This window comes from Vitis riparia, chromosome 16 (genome assembly GCF_004353265.1).
Source record: "Vitis riparia cultivar Riparia Gloire de Montpellier isolate 1030 chromosome 16, EGFV_Vit.rip_1.0, whole genome shotgun sequence".
Lineage (NCBI taxonomy): Eukaryota > Viridiplantae > Streptophyta > Magnoliopsida > Vitales > Vitaceae > Vitis > Vitis riparia.
Window position 1 is genome coordinate 8,470,307 of NC_048446.1, and position 14,143 is coordinate 8,484,449.

A 14,143-nucleotide genomic window follows, 5' to 3' on the forward strand; every position below is an offset into this window, starting at 1 on the left:
CCATTCTTGTAGTTGGTGAATGTGGTCCATGATTCTGGAAGGGCTAGTAGTTGTTATTGGAAAGAGGGATGCGAATAATCTAGTACTAAAATTTTAAAAACCTAATTAGACAAATGATTTACATAAGCAAAATTAAAACAAATTCTTTCTCTTGGATTCCTTGTTCAGCTAACCAGGTTGTAGATCAGTTAGCCAAACAAGGAGCAAAGCATATGGCCTCCTTTGTGGGAGATTTTCTTTCCCCTTGAATTTCCAATGATTGTTCTCATATATATATGCGAATTTTCAATGAGATTTTACAAAGCGCATAATTTGACACCATACCACCCCAATATGTAAAATTGCCAAATAATGAAAGATATGGAATTTTCAGAAAATTTACTGTTTCAGAAGTTTATAACCTACTTGGTTTGATCAAATCCTTTCCAAAATGGTGAATTATCTAGCACATATGTTGGTACCCATCAATCACAAATGGGGCTCATTGGAATATTTTGAAGCCCAGAGTATCATTTTTGTCATGTTATTTTCCCATTCAAGGTTTCATCTGTGGGGTGTGGTTCTTGTCTTATTTTTCTGAAAGATCTTTGGTGGACAATTATTGCTTTTGAGGGCTCCTCGTGTAAAAGAAAAGTTTATGCACCACAAATTCTTTTGTCTGGAGGAAAATTCTTCAAGGAAGTGCTGTTGAAAGTTGAATCAGAAAAAATGCTCAAGGAAATGCTCATTTTAACTCAAATCTAGTTTAATCTTTCATGATGGGAGTTAAAAAAAGGGGTAAAAAGAAAAACGTCCATTGAGGAAAGAAATGTTATATTGGTTACCACCCAACTTGTTTTTATTTATTATTTAGTTTTTAATTTTATTTATTTTAAACATTTTTCGGTTATGGACACCCTGCAAATTTGGCCTTTTATGGATTATTGCTAGGTTTCTTCTCATTCTATTCTGGATTTTCAGGTGCATCTAATAATACAACCTTGGCTGTTGATGTTTCTGTCACATGCCTCAAGCATGCAATTTCAAGCTTCCATGTTCATAGTGATTCCATGAAGAAACTTGCCACCATGATATTTTCCATTCTTCTGATCCTGCCAAAGGTTTCTTGCTGACATTTAGTTAGAGTTTGATCTTTGTCAGTCATCTATATATAGATACATATTTTAACTTTTTGTTGTTTCATGTTTAAACACTATCTCTTATTTCACTCCACACAGACTCAGGGATTAAATCTGAAGGCTTTGGAATCTGCCAAGGAACTAAGTTGGCCTTTTTATAGCAATCTCATTGGTACCTCCAGTCCAGAAAGGGTAAATTATCTATCTGGAGGCAATGCAGTATATCTTGTCTTGTTTAATTGTGTTTTTATATTCTCTAAATTTCTTCCTTTAGTGGTGATGGGGATTCATCTCTTGGAAGTTACATTAAAAGGGGCAAAATAGTAAGTTCAAATTGCATTATTATAATAGTTCTTATATATATATACATATATATTATAAGAACAATATATTCATTAAAATAGATTAAAAGTACAAAAGAAGGATGAGAAATCATTCCCACAATTACAAAATCTGATATAATAAATATTTTGTTTGGGATGTGAAGATTGCATGTGATCTTTTGTTTTCCCTCTTTCCCTTTTTCTTGTTGTTATTATTATTATTATGATTGGGATTAGAAGATTGCATGTCATCTTGACTAGAATCTTCATGACCTAGAATATTCTTGAGCCGAGTTTACCAGTTAGATTCAGAATGTATTACCTAGTACATCCCCTCATGCAATTTTGATAAGTTCTGTATTTGTTTTTTTTGTTTCCATTTGGTATTAAATATTTCTGTAATGATCAAGTTGAAGCTTTTCAAATTGGGTTGTGATACTTTCTAAATTGACTGGTAGAGTAATTTTCAAGTTGTGTTATTCGGCATAGTTTGGTTTTTTTCCCCAAACAAATTAAGTTGTGGTACCCTCTACTGCACCTTGAAGGGGCTTACTAAAAGCAAAACATGCCGGAGCTTGATAAAAGTTGGGTCCAGCAAACCCTAATAAGTTGTGAGACTGTTCCTTATTGTTATTCGTTATCATTGGACCCCTCATAAAGTTTAGGGTTCTATTAGTGAAGATCTAGATGAGAACGCCATTTAAAACCTTATCTTCTGATTTGTGGTGTTCTGCATAAGAGGATTAGGGAGTCCTATGGTCATTTATACCTCATTGCCTGATCCTATTTAGTCTCTGGCTACTGTTATTCTCTTTAGCTGAAGGGGAGACTCATCTGATGGTGATGTTCATATTCTCTACTCCGTGGAACAGTCAAGGAGGTAGATACTTGCAGCCTGTTGCCTTTTTGGTTTTATCAGGATGATTTGTAACTTTTTTTTGGGAAGGAGCATGTGGGGGAGGTAACCTATTTTGCTTCCATTTTAGTGCCTGTGTTAGTGAAGAGTTTAATAATCTGATGCATTAAGAGGAGCAGGAGGAAGAAAAGGGGAAGGAAGAAGAGGAGTTGCTGCAGTGGTGTTTATTTTTGGTTTGTTCTAGATTGTTAATTTTATTATGATTGGATTGCTTTGGTGGCATTGTCGCACCAGTTGTGGGTACCTTACCCCAATCCTGTGTAAAAAATTTCAAAATTAATTTTGTTTTGCCTTTTTTTTTTCTTCCTCTTTAAGGAGCCATGTCAACTGGGGGGGGGGGGGGGGGGGGTGTGGAATATGTCAACCTCATTCTTTTCTCCTTCTCCTGCTGAGATTGGTTTTGCTGTTGAAGCTGAAATTAGAGTTATAAGGAGGTGTTACGTATGCAAAGGTAACAATGGTGCCTGTTGGAGGGTCTTTCTTCCACTGACATTTCTTAGGTGATTTTCTAGAAGTTTTAGTATTGGGCACTTGATGAAACTGGTATGTTTGGCGAGATGGCATGTAGTAATGTAACATTGGCCATAACTCTATTCTTGAGTTAGACATAAGCAGCATTGATATTTGGTGAATTGGTCGACTGTTTGCTTAATAAGGAGAAAGGGAGACTTGACATTAAAGCCTTATTTATCCGTAATAAGGCTTTACTTTTTTTACCTCCTTGAATTAGTTAGTGTTGTTATGTTCCTTCTGTTGGGCTCTTGGCTTAGGCAATCATGTGGTGGATGCGTTAGTAAAATGTGGAGCAAGACATTTGGTTTATTTTGTATATGATGTTTTACCTCTGTGAAAGTGAGCATTGTCATAACCTGCTTGTCCTTGTGTGGATAGATTTGCCTTTTTGAACTAGTGTACACTTATTTACCTTTTTATCAGACTTTGTATAGAGGTGTTTGTACTTGTCAGAAGGATTTCTCATCCTTCTTTTTGCTTTCGATTTTGTTGCATGAAATAGTTGTTTCTGATAAACAAAGGCTCTACTTGGCATTAATAAATATTTGATTATTTTCTTTCTGACTTCAAGTATCTCAGAGTTAGAGAAATGAATAATCTCTTTTAAAGGTGTATATGGTATACTGAAGTTCTAAGGATTTTCTTGCTAGGTTCTATTTATCTTTCATTTCGTTTTTGTTGTTTGTTTTGTTTTAGTTTCTAAATTATTTATTATTGTTGCTGAATGCATTAATGTTTCCACTACAGTACAATAAGAATTCTGATCTTGAAAACAATGCAGACTTTGGACCGTGAACACATATCCTCAATTAATATGGATATTGTTAGAGGATTAGCAGAAATTTTCTCGATGCACCCTGTGGAATACATGCCTTGGCTAATTGAATGCTGCAATTATTCTGAGTCGTCGAAGACATTATTCTTCTTGGTTATGATGCAGTCGTTCATATTACAAAAGAATGGTACACTTTTTCTTTCTTTTCCATTCTTAAAATGTAGTTCCACTTCTCCTGCGACTCTAGGTTTAGATATTCACAAAAGGTCAATGCTGCTTGTCTTTAGATGTTTTCATGATGCGTAATAAGGCAGGTAAAAGTTAGCAAGAGAAATCTATTTGGTGTTATCACACTATTAGTCAAAGATATATGTAAAATGGACATGTCTATCTCACTCTTGTAGCATATGCAATTCATAATGGTGTGATTTTATTGATTTGTAAGAGTGTGATTATTATCCTACTTTGAACAAATTGTTGAGATGCTGAGTTTCTCTTATGTTTTTCTTTCCCTTTTTTATTGAATGTGTTAGATCATGGCCAATTCTTTGCATTATTTGAAGCTTCATTTCCACTTCTGAAAACTGAGTGGAGAATGTTTGAATCTGGGGGTGATGTTGCATCTGTGAAAGAGGTACATGGAGTTTATTGTTGTTGGCTGTATTTTTATATTTCACTGTATTTCAATATTAGTTTGCTGAATATCTTTTCAAGTTGTGCATTTCTCCTTCCTTGACATCTGGTTTTGCCAAACAATTGACAGTTTGATACAAGAATGGTGTTACGGGATTGTAAGGCTTTCCTGGATCAGCTAGTTGATAGTGATCCTAGAAGACTGAATGCTAATATTCTAATTTGCATATTTTGGAGGTTAATAGAGTACTTTATTTCGAAGGCACCTAAGGATCTTTCTCTGGTAGGTATTTCTATCTTTTGTGATTTATTTTTTTAATTTTCTTGTGTGTTTTTGTTTTTTTGTTTTTGAAGTTTGAAAACTGCCCTGCTGTGTGTTATTTCTGACTTTGTAGCTGGATTTTGAAAACACCTGCTCTGTGTTATTTCTGACTCTGTAGCTGGATTTTGTTTTGTTTTCTTTTCACTCCTGAATATGTGAACTTTTTTTCTGTTGCAGGATGACGGAAAATGGATATGCACACTTCAGAATCTATTTGTCTTCTTTGCTGAGTCTGAAGCAAAGCATGTTTTTAAGGATCATCTCCATTCCCTTGTTACAAAAATCATGATCTATCCTATTTGTAACCTATCCAAGTTCTTTACTGAAGAAGGTTTTAACTATATCTTCCTCGTGCACTTTATTTTCTCTTGGTTGTTTTCTTCCTTTCTTCCAGAAGAAAAATCTTTTTATACCGGGAATGGTTGGTTGTACTTTTCTCTTGGTTGTGTTCTTCCTTTCTTCTAGAAGAAAAATCATTTTATACCGGGAATGGTTGGTTGTACTTCAAATTCAAATATATATATATATATATATCAGGAGCTTCTCAAAATTTATTTTCTATGATTTTATGTTGTGCTTGTCATTTTTATCTTCTAAAAATATTTTGGCATTCATTGTTCTCATTTTTTGCAGTTTGTGTCTTGCAGATTTTTCTGTTGCGGTTCAGGTTGAGGCTCTTCATTATTTTTTGTTCTTTTGTTCACAGTCAGAACAAAGCTTACATTTTCAACTCCTAGACGAATTTCCCTCTGTTCTTGTTCCACTGTCCAGTGATAACCAGGTTTGACTTACATTTCATTGATCTATGTTCTCTGCAGTTTTTGTTGAAACCCCTGTTGTGAAGGTTCTGATGTAGTTTCTAAGAATGGAAACTTAGTCATTTCTTGTCTTCTATTTTCTATTTTAGTTACACTTTCACCATATGTCATATCTGGATTCCTTAGGATCTGTTTTCTTTCTTTTCAGGATGTGCGGCTAGCTGCTATGGAATGCATTGAACGGCTATACACACTGTGTTCTCGTGTTGATTTTTCTAGCAGAAAAAGTGGTATTGTTGTTTTGACAGAGATATTTTGATTGCGATTTTAGTACACATGATTCTACTTCAAGTTGGGTTAATTCTAATATAGTGAAATGGCAGGGAACAGAGAAGTTCAGAGTCATTTTCTTGAAGAGCTTTTCAGCTTAATCGTTCAACAAAAGAGGCTGATATTATCAAACAGAAATGTTCTCCCATCATTTTTTACATCTTTGCTCGGCTCCTCCTGTCATAGCCTTTTAGTGCCACAGAATATCGGACAGAGGTTTCATCATTATTTTATCCTATGTTATAAGTGTGTTGTTTATTCTTGTTAGTTGCTTCTACTTGCTCATGGAAATAATATTGTCTTTATCAGTGCTTATATCTCTTAATTTTTATGTGGCAAATGACAATTACTTGGTAGACTGAAGTAACCTAAACAAATGTTTTTCAAGTCCTAAACTGTGTGAATTATTGGAGGCCAGCCTGTAATGGAACTTGTCCAAATTTCAGTTGCTTGGTTGAAAAGAAAAAGAAAAAAGAGTAGCAGAGAGAAACACTGAGAAATAAAAAGGAAAAGGGTTTTTGTACTGTTCTCTATAGTCCAGATTCTTTGATATATATTTGATGCAAAGAGGAGAAGGAAATTACAGGCACACCCTTTCATTTACTAACTAGTTAAACTCTTAACACTCCCTATCAAGTTGGTGCATCCACATCACACATGTCCAACTTGTCCAACATCTGTTGAAACATGACTTCTTATTCACTTAGTAAGAACATCTATCTTCACAATTGGTGTACAAGTTTGGCTAAACTTGAATTTTCCTTTGAAATAAGTGTTAAGTCACTGCAATGTGCTTAGGTGCCCTGTTGATTGTTGCTTTATCATCATAGTACAAACTTGTGGGTAGCTGGGCTTCTACATCTAGTTCTTAAGAAGAATCTTCAGCCAAATAAGTTCACAAATACTCTCAGCCTTAGCTCTAGGTTAAGCTGTTTCAATTTGTTTGTACTAATTGTTTCTTAAATAAATCTCATGGTTATGAACAACCAAGATAATATTTTGAAGTACAATGGACTATCTCATCTGCATATGTAAAGGTTTTGTCTCTCATGTAACCGTGCTCTTGGAGACTTTCAGGTTGTGTGAAACCTTTTACAAGTAATTCACTTTTCCTTCTCTTCTTGAAGCTTTAAATCCTAGAGGTTGTATAACATATTTTCTCCTGAAGCTCAATATTTAAGAATGAATTGATTACATCTAACTGGTAAAAAGGCCAATTTAAATTAGCTATTAATAAAGAGTGAAACATGTATAAAATTCCTTGGCAATTGAAGTAAAGGCTTTTGGATAATTTATGCTGTGGGCTCATCTAAACTCTTTAGTAGTCTAGCTTTTACCCATCATACTTATATTATATATACATATTTTCACCTTATAAATTTCTTTCCTTTAGTAAAATCAATCAACTTCTAAGTTCAACCATTTTCAAGGACTATTATCACTTCTCACTTTGCCTTTTCCCCAAAGGCCTCTTGACACTCCAAACAAGACTCCAAATAACAAGATGGAAGATACAATGGTGGCATATATAGAGTCAAAATAAGTGCCCTTTGAGAAGGCTACAGGAAGACCATTATCAGTTGGGCTTTAAATGGTGGAGATTGAACATGATTAGAGTCATTTTTGTAAATGGATTATGGGTACATCAATAGGTGGATTACAGTATCAAGAGGTAGGGGAATTTGGACAATCTTGGTTTACTTTTGTATTATACCCTGAATTGTGTGGTATAAACTACATTTTTACATCTTAGGAAGTAGACAAAAAAATAGGTGTTATGTATTGTTATTGTCTCATTCATATTCAAATGCAGCTTTATGAGCATGCTTCATGTGTTTGCGTATATATATATATATTTAAATTTCCAACTATCACATTATTAATTGCCCTGTTCCACATCAACCATCAGCTAAGATTTTGTAGATTACCCTGTCTCAATACTGCCTTTACAACATGATTCAGATATGGTGGGATTTGAGTGCAAATCCCCAACCTTGGGTGGATCTGAGATATGATAATTTGATGGTAAAACATTTCCATTCTCCTCTTATCAGTGGAGGTGTTTGGGGGTGGGGGGTTGGGTTGGATTGGGGTTGTGTGTGTTATCCCCAAGTTTGCATGGGCATTTTTTTGTTGTTGTTTGGCAAACATTTGGCATCTTTTGTTGGGGCAAAGTTGGTTTGGGGTTGTGTTACCCCTATGTTTGCGGGGGCATTTTTTGTTGTAGGTTGGCAAATCTTTTGCCCTGAAGGAGTGAAACATTTGGCATATTTTGTATAGGGTTTTTTATCTTCCTTAAGTTGTGTGGGTGGTGGTGGGGGTGTGTATGTTACCCTAAGCTAGGAGGTGCACCTTTTTTTTTTGGCTAAAAGGTCCATCAAATGACCACAAGTAATTCACTTTTCCTTCTCTTCTTGTAACTTTAAATCCTAGAAGTCGTAACATATATTCTATTCATGAATTTTCCATCCCAACAGGAGATTTTTTTAATGCCCATTCAACTGTTTCCTCACAAGAAAATCAATTACAAAGATTAGAGTGGTTTACCATTTTCCACTGTCTCTTCACAAGAAATCAATTGTCAGGTTCTTCCTCTATTTAACCTGCCAGGAAAAAAAAGAAACAGACCCTTAAAGGAGCACTGATATCCCAAACTTCTTGAGCAGGAAAACAATTCTGAATTCTTAGTACATAAGGAGTTGTAGAAATATTTGACTTGGAATTTCCCCTTATTTTCCTACCTCTGCATTCAAATTTTCTTCCTAGTGTGTGCAAGCACACAGCTTGAATGAGCTCCAAAAACTGATCCACTGCCTTTATCTCCCAACCCTGAAAATGAAGACTGAAATGAAGGGACCAATATGCTCCACCCTTCCCAACCTGCCACAAATCTGCTACTCTAGCATTTTTGGAGGATGTTAGACTGAAATGCAAAAGAAAGCCTCTTTCAAATAGCAGTACCCCATGCTTAAAATGGGTTCTGGGAAAAGGTGGATCAATTGGATTAGTTGATGCATTTCTTCACCAAGGTTCTCGGTTATAGTGAATGATACCTTGTCAGGGTTTTTTCAGAGTTCTAGGGGATTAAGGCAAGGGGATTTGCTTTCATCGTATTTGTTGGTGCTAGCCATGAAGATGCTTAGTTGTTTTCTTAGAAGGCCAAGGGAAGGTGTTTTTTTTTTTTTTTTACTAGTTTCAAAGTGAACGGTAGAGATAGAGAGGGATTGGAGGTCTCTCATCTGTCTTTTGCCAGTGACACATTGGTGGTTTGTGAGGCCTCTCACTCCCAAATGACCTACTTAAGTTGGTTGCTTATGTGGTTTGAGGCTATTTCGAGTTTGAAAATTAACCTAACCAAGAATGAGCTCATTTTGGTTCGGAGGGTGGAAGATTTGGAGGATTTGGCTTTTGACGTAGGTTGCAAAGTGGGTGTGCTCCCGACCACATATTTGGGACTTTTGCTAGGCGCCTCTCATAATTCTTTGGCAGTTTGGGATGGGGTGGAAGAAAGGTTCCATGAAAGATTGGCAATGTGGAAAAGACAATATATTTCCAAAGGGGAGAGACTAATGTTGATTAGGGGTACGTTAGCTAGCTTGCCAATCTACTTTATATCTCTATTCTGAATGTTGAGGTTAGGATGTTTAAGGTTGGAAAAAATCAAAAGGATTTTCTTTGGGGAGGTGAGACCTTAGAAAGTAAACCTCATTTAGTGAAGTGGATTACCGTTTGTTCAGACCAGAGGAAAGGGGCCTAGGAGTTAGGTACCTTCATACGCTTAACAAGGCACTCCTTGTAAGTGGAATTATCACTTTGCAATAAAAAGGGAGGCCTTTTGGAGACAAATTATTTGTGGTAAATTTGGGGAAATGGAAGGGGGTTGGTGCTCTTAAGGAAGTGAGAGGTGGCTATGGTGTTGGGTTATGGAAGACCATAAGGAAGTTGGTTAAGTTTTGAAAAGATAAATGGTGTGGCAATGAACCTTTAAATGTTTTTTTTCTCTCCTTATTTGCCTTAGCTAACTCTAAAGAGGCTTAGGTGGTGGTCTTGTGGCTGCATTCTAATGAGAGCAGTGTTTGGATTCCTAACTTCTTGAGGTGTCTAAAGGATTGAGAGATTGATATTTTGGAGTGCTTTTTAGCAAGGTTACAAGATAAGGTGGTAGTTGAGGGAATAAGGTGTGTTGGGTGGGGGCAAAGTGTGCTACCTTCTCTGTTAAATCCCTTTATGCTAGCCTTGAGGCGGGAAGATCAATGTCATTCCAGTAAGTGTTGTGTGGAATGTGTGGGATCTACCTAAGGTGAGCTTTTTTGCTTGGGAGACAATTTGAGTGAAAGCTTCAACACTCAACTAGCTACAAAGGAAGGGTTGGTCTTTGGGCAGTAGATGCTTCCTTTGTCAAACTTATGAGGAGTCTATTGATAACATCCTTTTACATTGTGGTAAGGCAAGGGTGCTGTGACTCTTTTTTAAGGGTTTATTTGGGTGATGCATTCCATTGTAAGAGAGACTCTATTAGGTTGACATAGATCTTTTGTTAGGAGAAAGTGAAAAAGTTTGGAAAGCAATACCATTATGGATTTTCTGGACATTATGGAAAGAGAGAAATAAAAGATCTTTTGAGAACGTGGAGCTTTTTGTTCAAAGACTAAAAATCTTGTTTATGTGCAACTTGTTAACTTGGACCAAACTGTTTATAAGCAAAAGCTCGATGTCCATAATTGATTTTATTGATTGGTTGGGTTTGATTTGAGGGAGTAGTTTTTTTGTTTTCCCTGTATTTTTTTGGCGCTTATTGGCGGCTGTTGTATACATGATGTGTACTTTGGTGCGCCCCCTTTTTGGCGTTTATAATACTAATTTTATGTACTTATCAAAAAAAAAAAAAAAATGCAGTCCCCCATGTGTCTATCCAGCTAGAACTTGTTTCTCAACCCATTCCTGATCAGAATAGACACCCATGTGTCTATGGTGGGATTACTTGCTAAACTCAATAGCAGTTTTTTACCTAACCGATTTAGGGGACCATTTTAATTCATACATTAGCATGCATTATTGGAGATGCTAACATATAATGAGTGTTGGTTGTATTGGATTTGGTATGGGCATTGGGCTGATGTTGTTGCTTTTCCAGAGTTTATTGTATGACCAGAGACTAGCAAATTTCCTTTCTGATTAACATTTCCCTCTGTTTTGCTCTAGAAGTTAAGGAACCCTAATTATTGTTCAGTTGTCAAAACCTGCTTTTGGAGTTCTTAATTTCCAGATATTGTCATCAGCAGTCCAATATAAAAGCAGCTTTGAGTTGTGTTTTTATCTTGACAGCAGGTTTGGAAGCACAGGCTGTATTGAAGCTCACATTAATTGTTAATTTGGGAACATGTCGTGAGTGAAGATTTGGTTGTTCTGAACTATTATAGTAGGATTTAGTGTCAAAACTTTTGATGTATAATTTTTATTCTATTCTCTGGCTCAGGAAAATTGTTCTCTTGCTTTTGCTTCATATGTTGAACTGGTTATGCAAGAGTTACTTTTGTAATGACCTTTACTGATCCTTTGTCACCTATTTCCTCTCTCTGAAGTTTTCCTTGGTTTTTGAGTTAATTGCAGGATTTTATTTTGCATTGAGTAATTTCACTTTTTCTGCCAAGAAAGTTGATGGATATCACATTTTCCTGAGTGCTCAAATTTCTAAATCCTTTTATTTTTCCTGGAGTCCTATATTAGTTTAAATACAATCTTCATTATCATTGTTTTTGTTATTATCATTTTCATCCGTCAGTCACTAACGTCAAATTATGTAATTTATCATCATCATCATCATCAGTTTAAATACAATCGTCTTCCTCGTCGTCCTCATCATCATTACCATCAATCCATTGTTTACTTGCATTGAATTATGTATTTTATTGAGCTAAAAAAATTCTTTTTTACATGTTCTTCCAGGTTTGACCAATCTACAAAGAAAGACATATTGCGTTTCATCTTGGACTTTGCTCTAAAGCTTTCTTCATATGCAAAGGTTTACGTAACTTTTAATTGGTTATTCTCATTCTGGTACTTGTATTTTAAGGGCTTTCTAGCTGTCCCTTCAATACCAACTTATGGAGAGAATGTCTCAAGTGTCTTTCTTTTATGTTGGGTTCTTTTTTATAATTTTCATGTATAATAGATTCCACCATTGTCATTTGGGATGAAACAATTACTGACGTTAATGTGTTTGGCAGCTGAGGATTTTATCTTTGCTTAAAGGAGTTGGTGGTGAAGTTATGCATATTAAAGATGTGGAGTTATTTCTGTCAGAACTTTTAAGAAGACGTAGTCAATATCATTTTGGGCTGAATGAACCATATCAAAAGCTATCAAAGATTGAAGTAGAAATCCTATGCCTTCTACTGGAGGTAAATAGAAGAGTCCTTTTACTTCTCATCTTTCATTTCATTTTATGTTTTTGCACTTGAAAAATACAATTTCTTTCTAAATACTCATGATATTTAATAAGAGTTTGGTCATCTATGTGCTGTAGGGCTGTGCTGTTCATGCTTCATCAGTTGGTGGATATGGTTTTGAGGATCATTTATTGAAGGCTTTGCAAGTATGTAGCAACTTGTATTGTTTGTTTCACATATGATTTCCAAGTATTTAAATCTCTGTTTTGGTTTCAGTTGCCGCTGGATGATATGTCTCTGGAAGACCCTGCTCTTGTACAGCCTTGTATCACTGTTTTGAGGAAGCTCAATTCTCCTCTGTATAGTGGTCTGAAGATTGAGAAACAGGTTAGTTGTTTCTATAATCGATTCAATCCTCCGATTGGTCGTTTTGTACTTACCAAAAGCTTACCCTTAATTCATTGACTTGGTTGAAAGATCATGGAAAATGTTTTAGCATGATAGAAAACAATGTCTTAATATTCTACACCAACCAGATAAAATCATGATATGTAGTGTGACAACATGTTGATAGACATGGCTAGACTTAAAAAAGTTTAGACTGATACACGTTGGATAGTTTTTTAAATATCTGTTAACATTTTGACTCATCAATTCACATGTCCAATATCTAGGAGTATTATTATCTATCTCATCTGATGACTTGAAATGTTGAAATATAAAAAAAACATCTTCATTCAATAAATGATGAATACAAGAAGGATGGACAATCCTTCAAAGGTGTACAAAAGTTTGATAAAAAGTAACCAAGTATCCAACACCACAACAAAAATAACCCCTCCTCTCAAGGGGTAAAATCGCTATACACTGGATAGAAAGACATTATACACTGAGGGAAGAAAATCTCCAATGAACAAGGCCAAGAGCATTGCTCCCTGTTTTGCTAACCGGTTAGCTGCTTGATTAGGTGAACAAGGAATCCAAGAGAAAAGGCTATCCAAATCCTTAGCAATGTCTATAATTTTTCCGCATCCAATTGTCAAGCTTCATGAATCTCTCTCTCTATTTGACACCTAGGATATTATGGTGGCAGAATCTCCCTCCACTAGTAGATTGGATAGGCTTAAAGCTTTCACTTGCTGCAAACCCTCCAATAATGCTAATATCTCTGCCCCAATATCCAACCCTGCTTCTGCATGCTTAGAGTAAGCTCCCAACATTGCACCTAAATGAGTTGTAATTGCTCCTCGTATACCTAATTGTCTAAGATTACCAAAGGAACAATTGTCAAAGTTTACCTTAACTGAACCCACTTGGGGGGTTAACCAATCCCTTGTTATGTTCTCTTTGACCTATTTGTCAGCAAACACTCTTCTAATATAACATTAAGATATGTAAAGGAATATCTGCAAAAGGCTAGGTCCATGAAGAAGAGAAAAAGGTAAATTTGATCCCTTATGACATTCATAGATTTCCATCTTCCTGAAATATCTGCATTCCTCTCCAACCAAACAAAACATACCAAGGATAAAACAATTGCCCACCAAAGAATTTTCCCTCTAGCTTGGTTGTCAAAGCCTTTAACGGAGACCCCAACATTTCTGCTATGCCTTTTGGAGGAATCCACTCAAGATTGTTGTGCTGAACAATCTATGCCAAAGATGTAGTGTAGTGGGACAATGGAGAAAAGAGGGTCAACTAATTCACTATTCTTCAAACAAAGTACACATTGGTCTATATTAAGAGCTTTGTAGGGCCTCCTCAATCAAAGCAAATCATTGGTATTAACCTTCTTAATAGACATAAAAGCCTTAACCTTAGGAGGAGCTTTTGAGTTCCAAATTAATTTTATTGATGTATCTAAATATTTGTTGACATATTGTTGATGTTCTATTATCCACATTCCTCTTGTATCTTATTGATGTTAGCATGTGGGTATACGAACATTTTTTTTAGAACTTATTGCTTTAGGGTACTCTTTTTGGCTTTTGTAAAAAGAGTAAAAGTTGGACTTGGAAAGGAGACCAAGTGCAACCTCCTCTACTAAGGTTTGAGGATATTTAGTG

The 14,143-nt window shown here is 35.7% G+C and overlaps 1 protein-coding gene across 1 annotated transcript in view; it reads left to right on the forward strand.

The window, feature by feature from the left end:
• Window positions 1-14,143, forward strand: part of LOC117933954 (uncharacterized protein At3g06530) — a 77,624-nt gene that overhangs the window by 39,970 nt on the left and 23,511 nt on the right. The window contains exons 14-26 of the mRNA XM_034855540.1: window positions 961-1,100; window positions 1,218-1,310; window positions 3,652-3,832; window positions 4,179-4,279; window positions 4,409-4,561; window positions 4,778-4,931; window positions 5,248-5,381; window positions 5,567-5,648; window positions 5,742-5,904; window positions 11,635-11,710; window positions 11,916-12,089; window positions 12,215-12,283; window positions 12,354-12,464. Coding sequence (XP_034711431.1) covers window positions 961-1,100; window positions 1,218-1,310; window positions 3,652-3,832; window positions 4,179-4,279; window positions 4,409-4,561; window positions 4,778-4,931; window positions 5,248-5,381; window positions 5,567-5,648; window positions 5,742-5,904; window positions 11,635-11,710; window positions 11,916-12,089; window positions 12,215-12,283; window positions 12,354-12,464 — 1,631 coding nt within the window. The remainder of the gene's footprint in view (window positions 1-960; window positions 1,101-1,217; window positions 1,311-3,651; window positions 3,833-4,178; window positions 4,280-4,408; window positions 4,562-4,777; window positions 4,932-5,247; window positions 5,382-5,566; window positions 5,649-5,741; window positions 5,905-11,634; window positions 11,711-11,915; window positions 12,090-12,214; window positions 12,284-12,353; window positions 12,465-14,143) is intronic.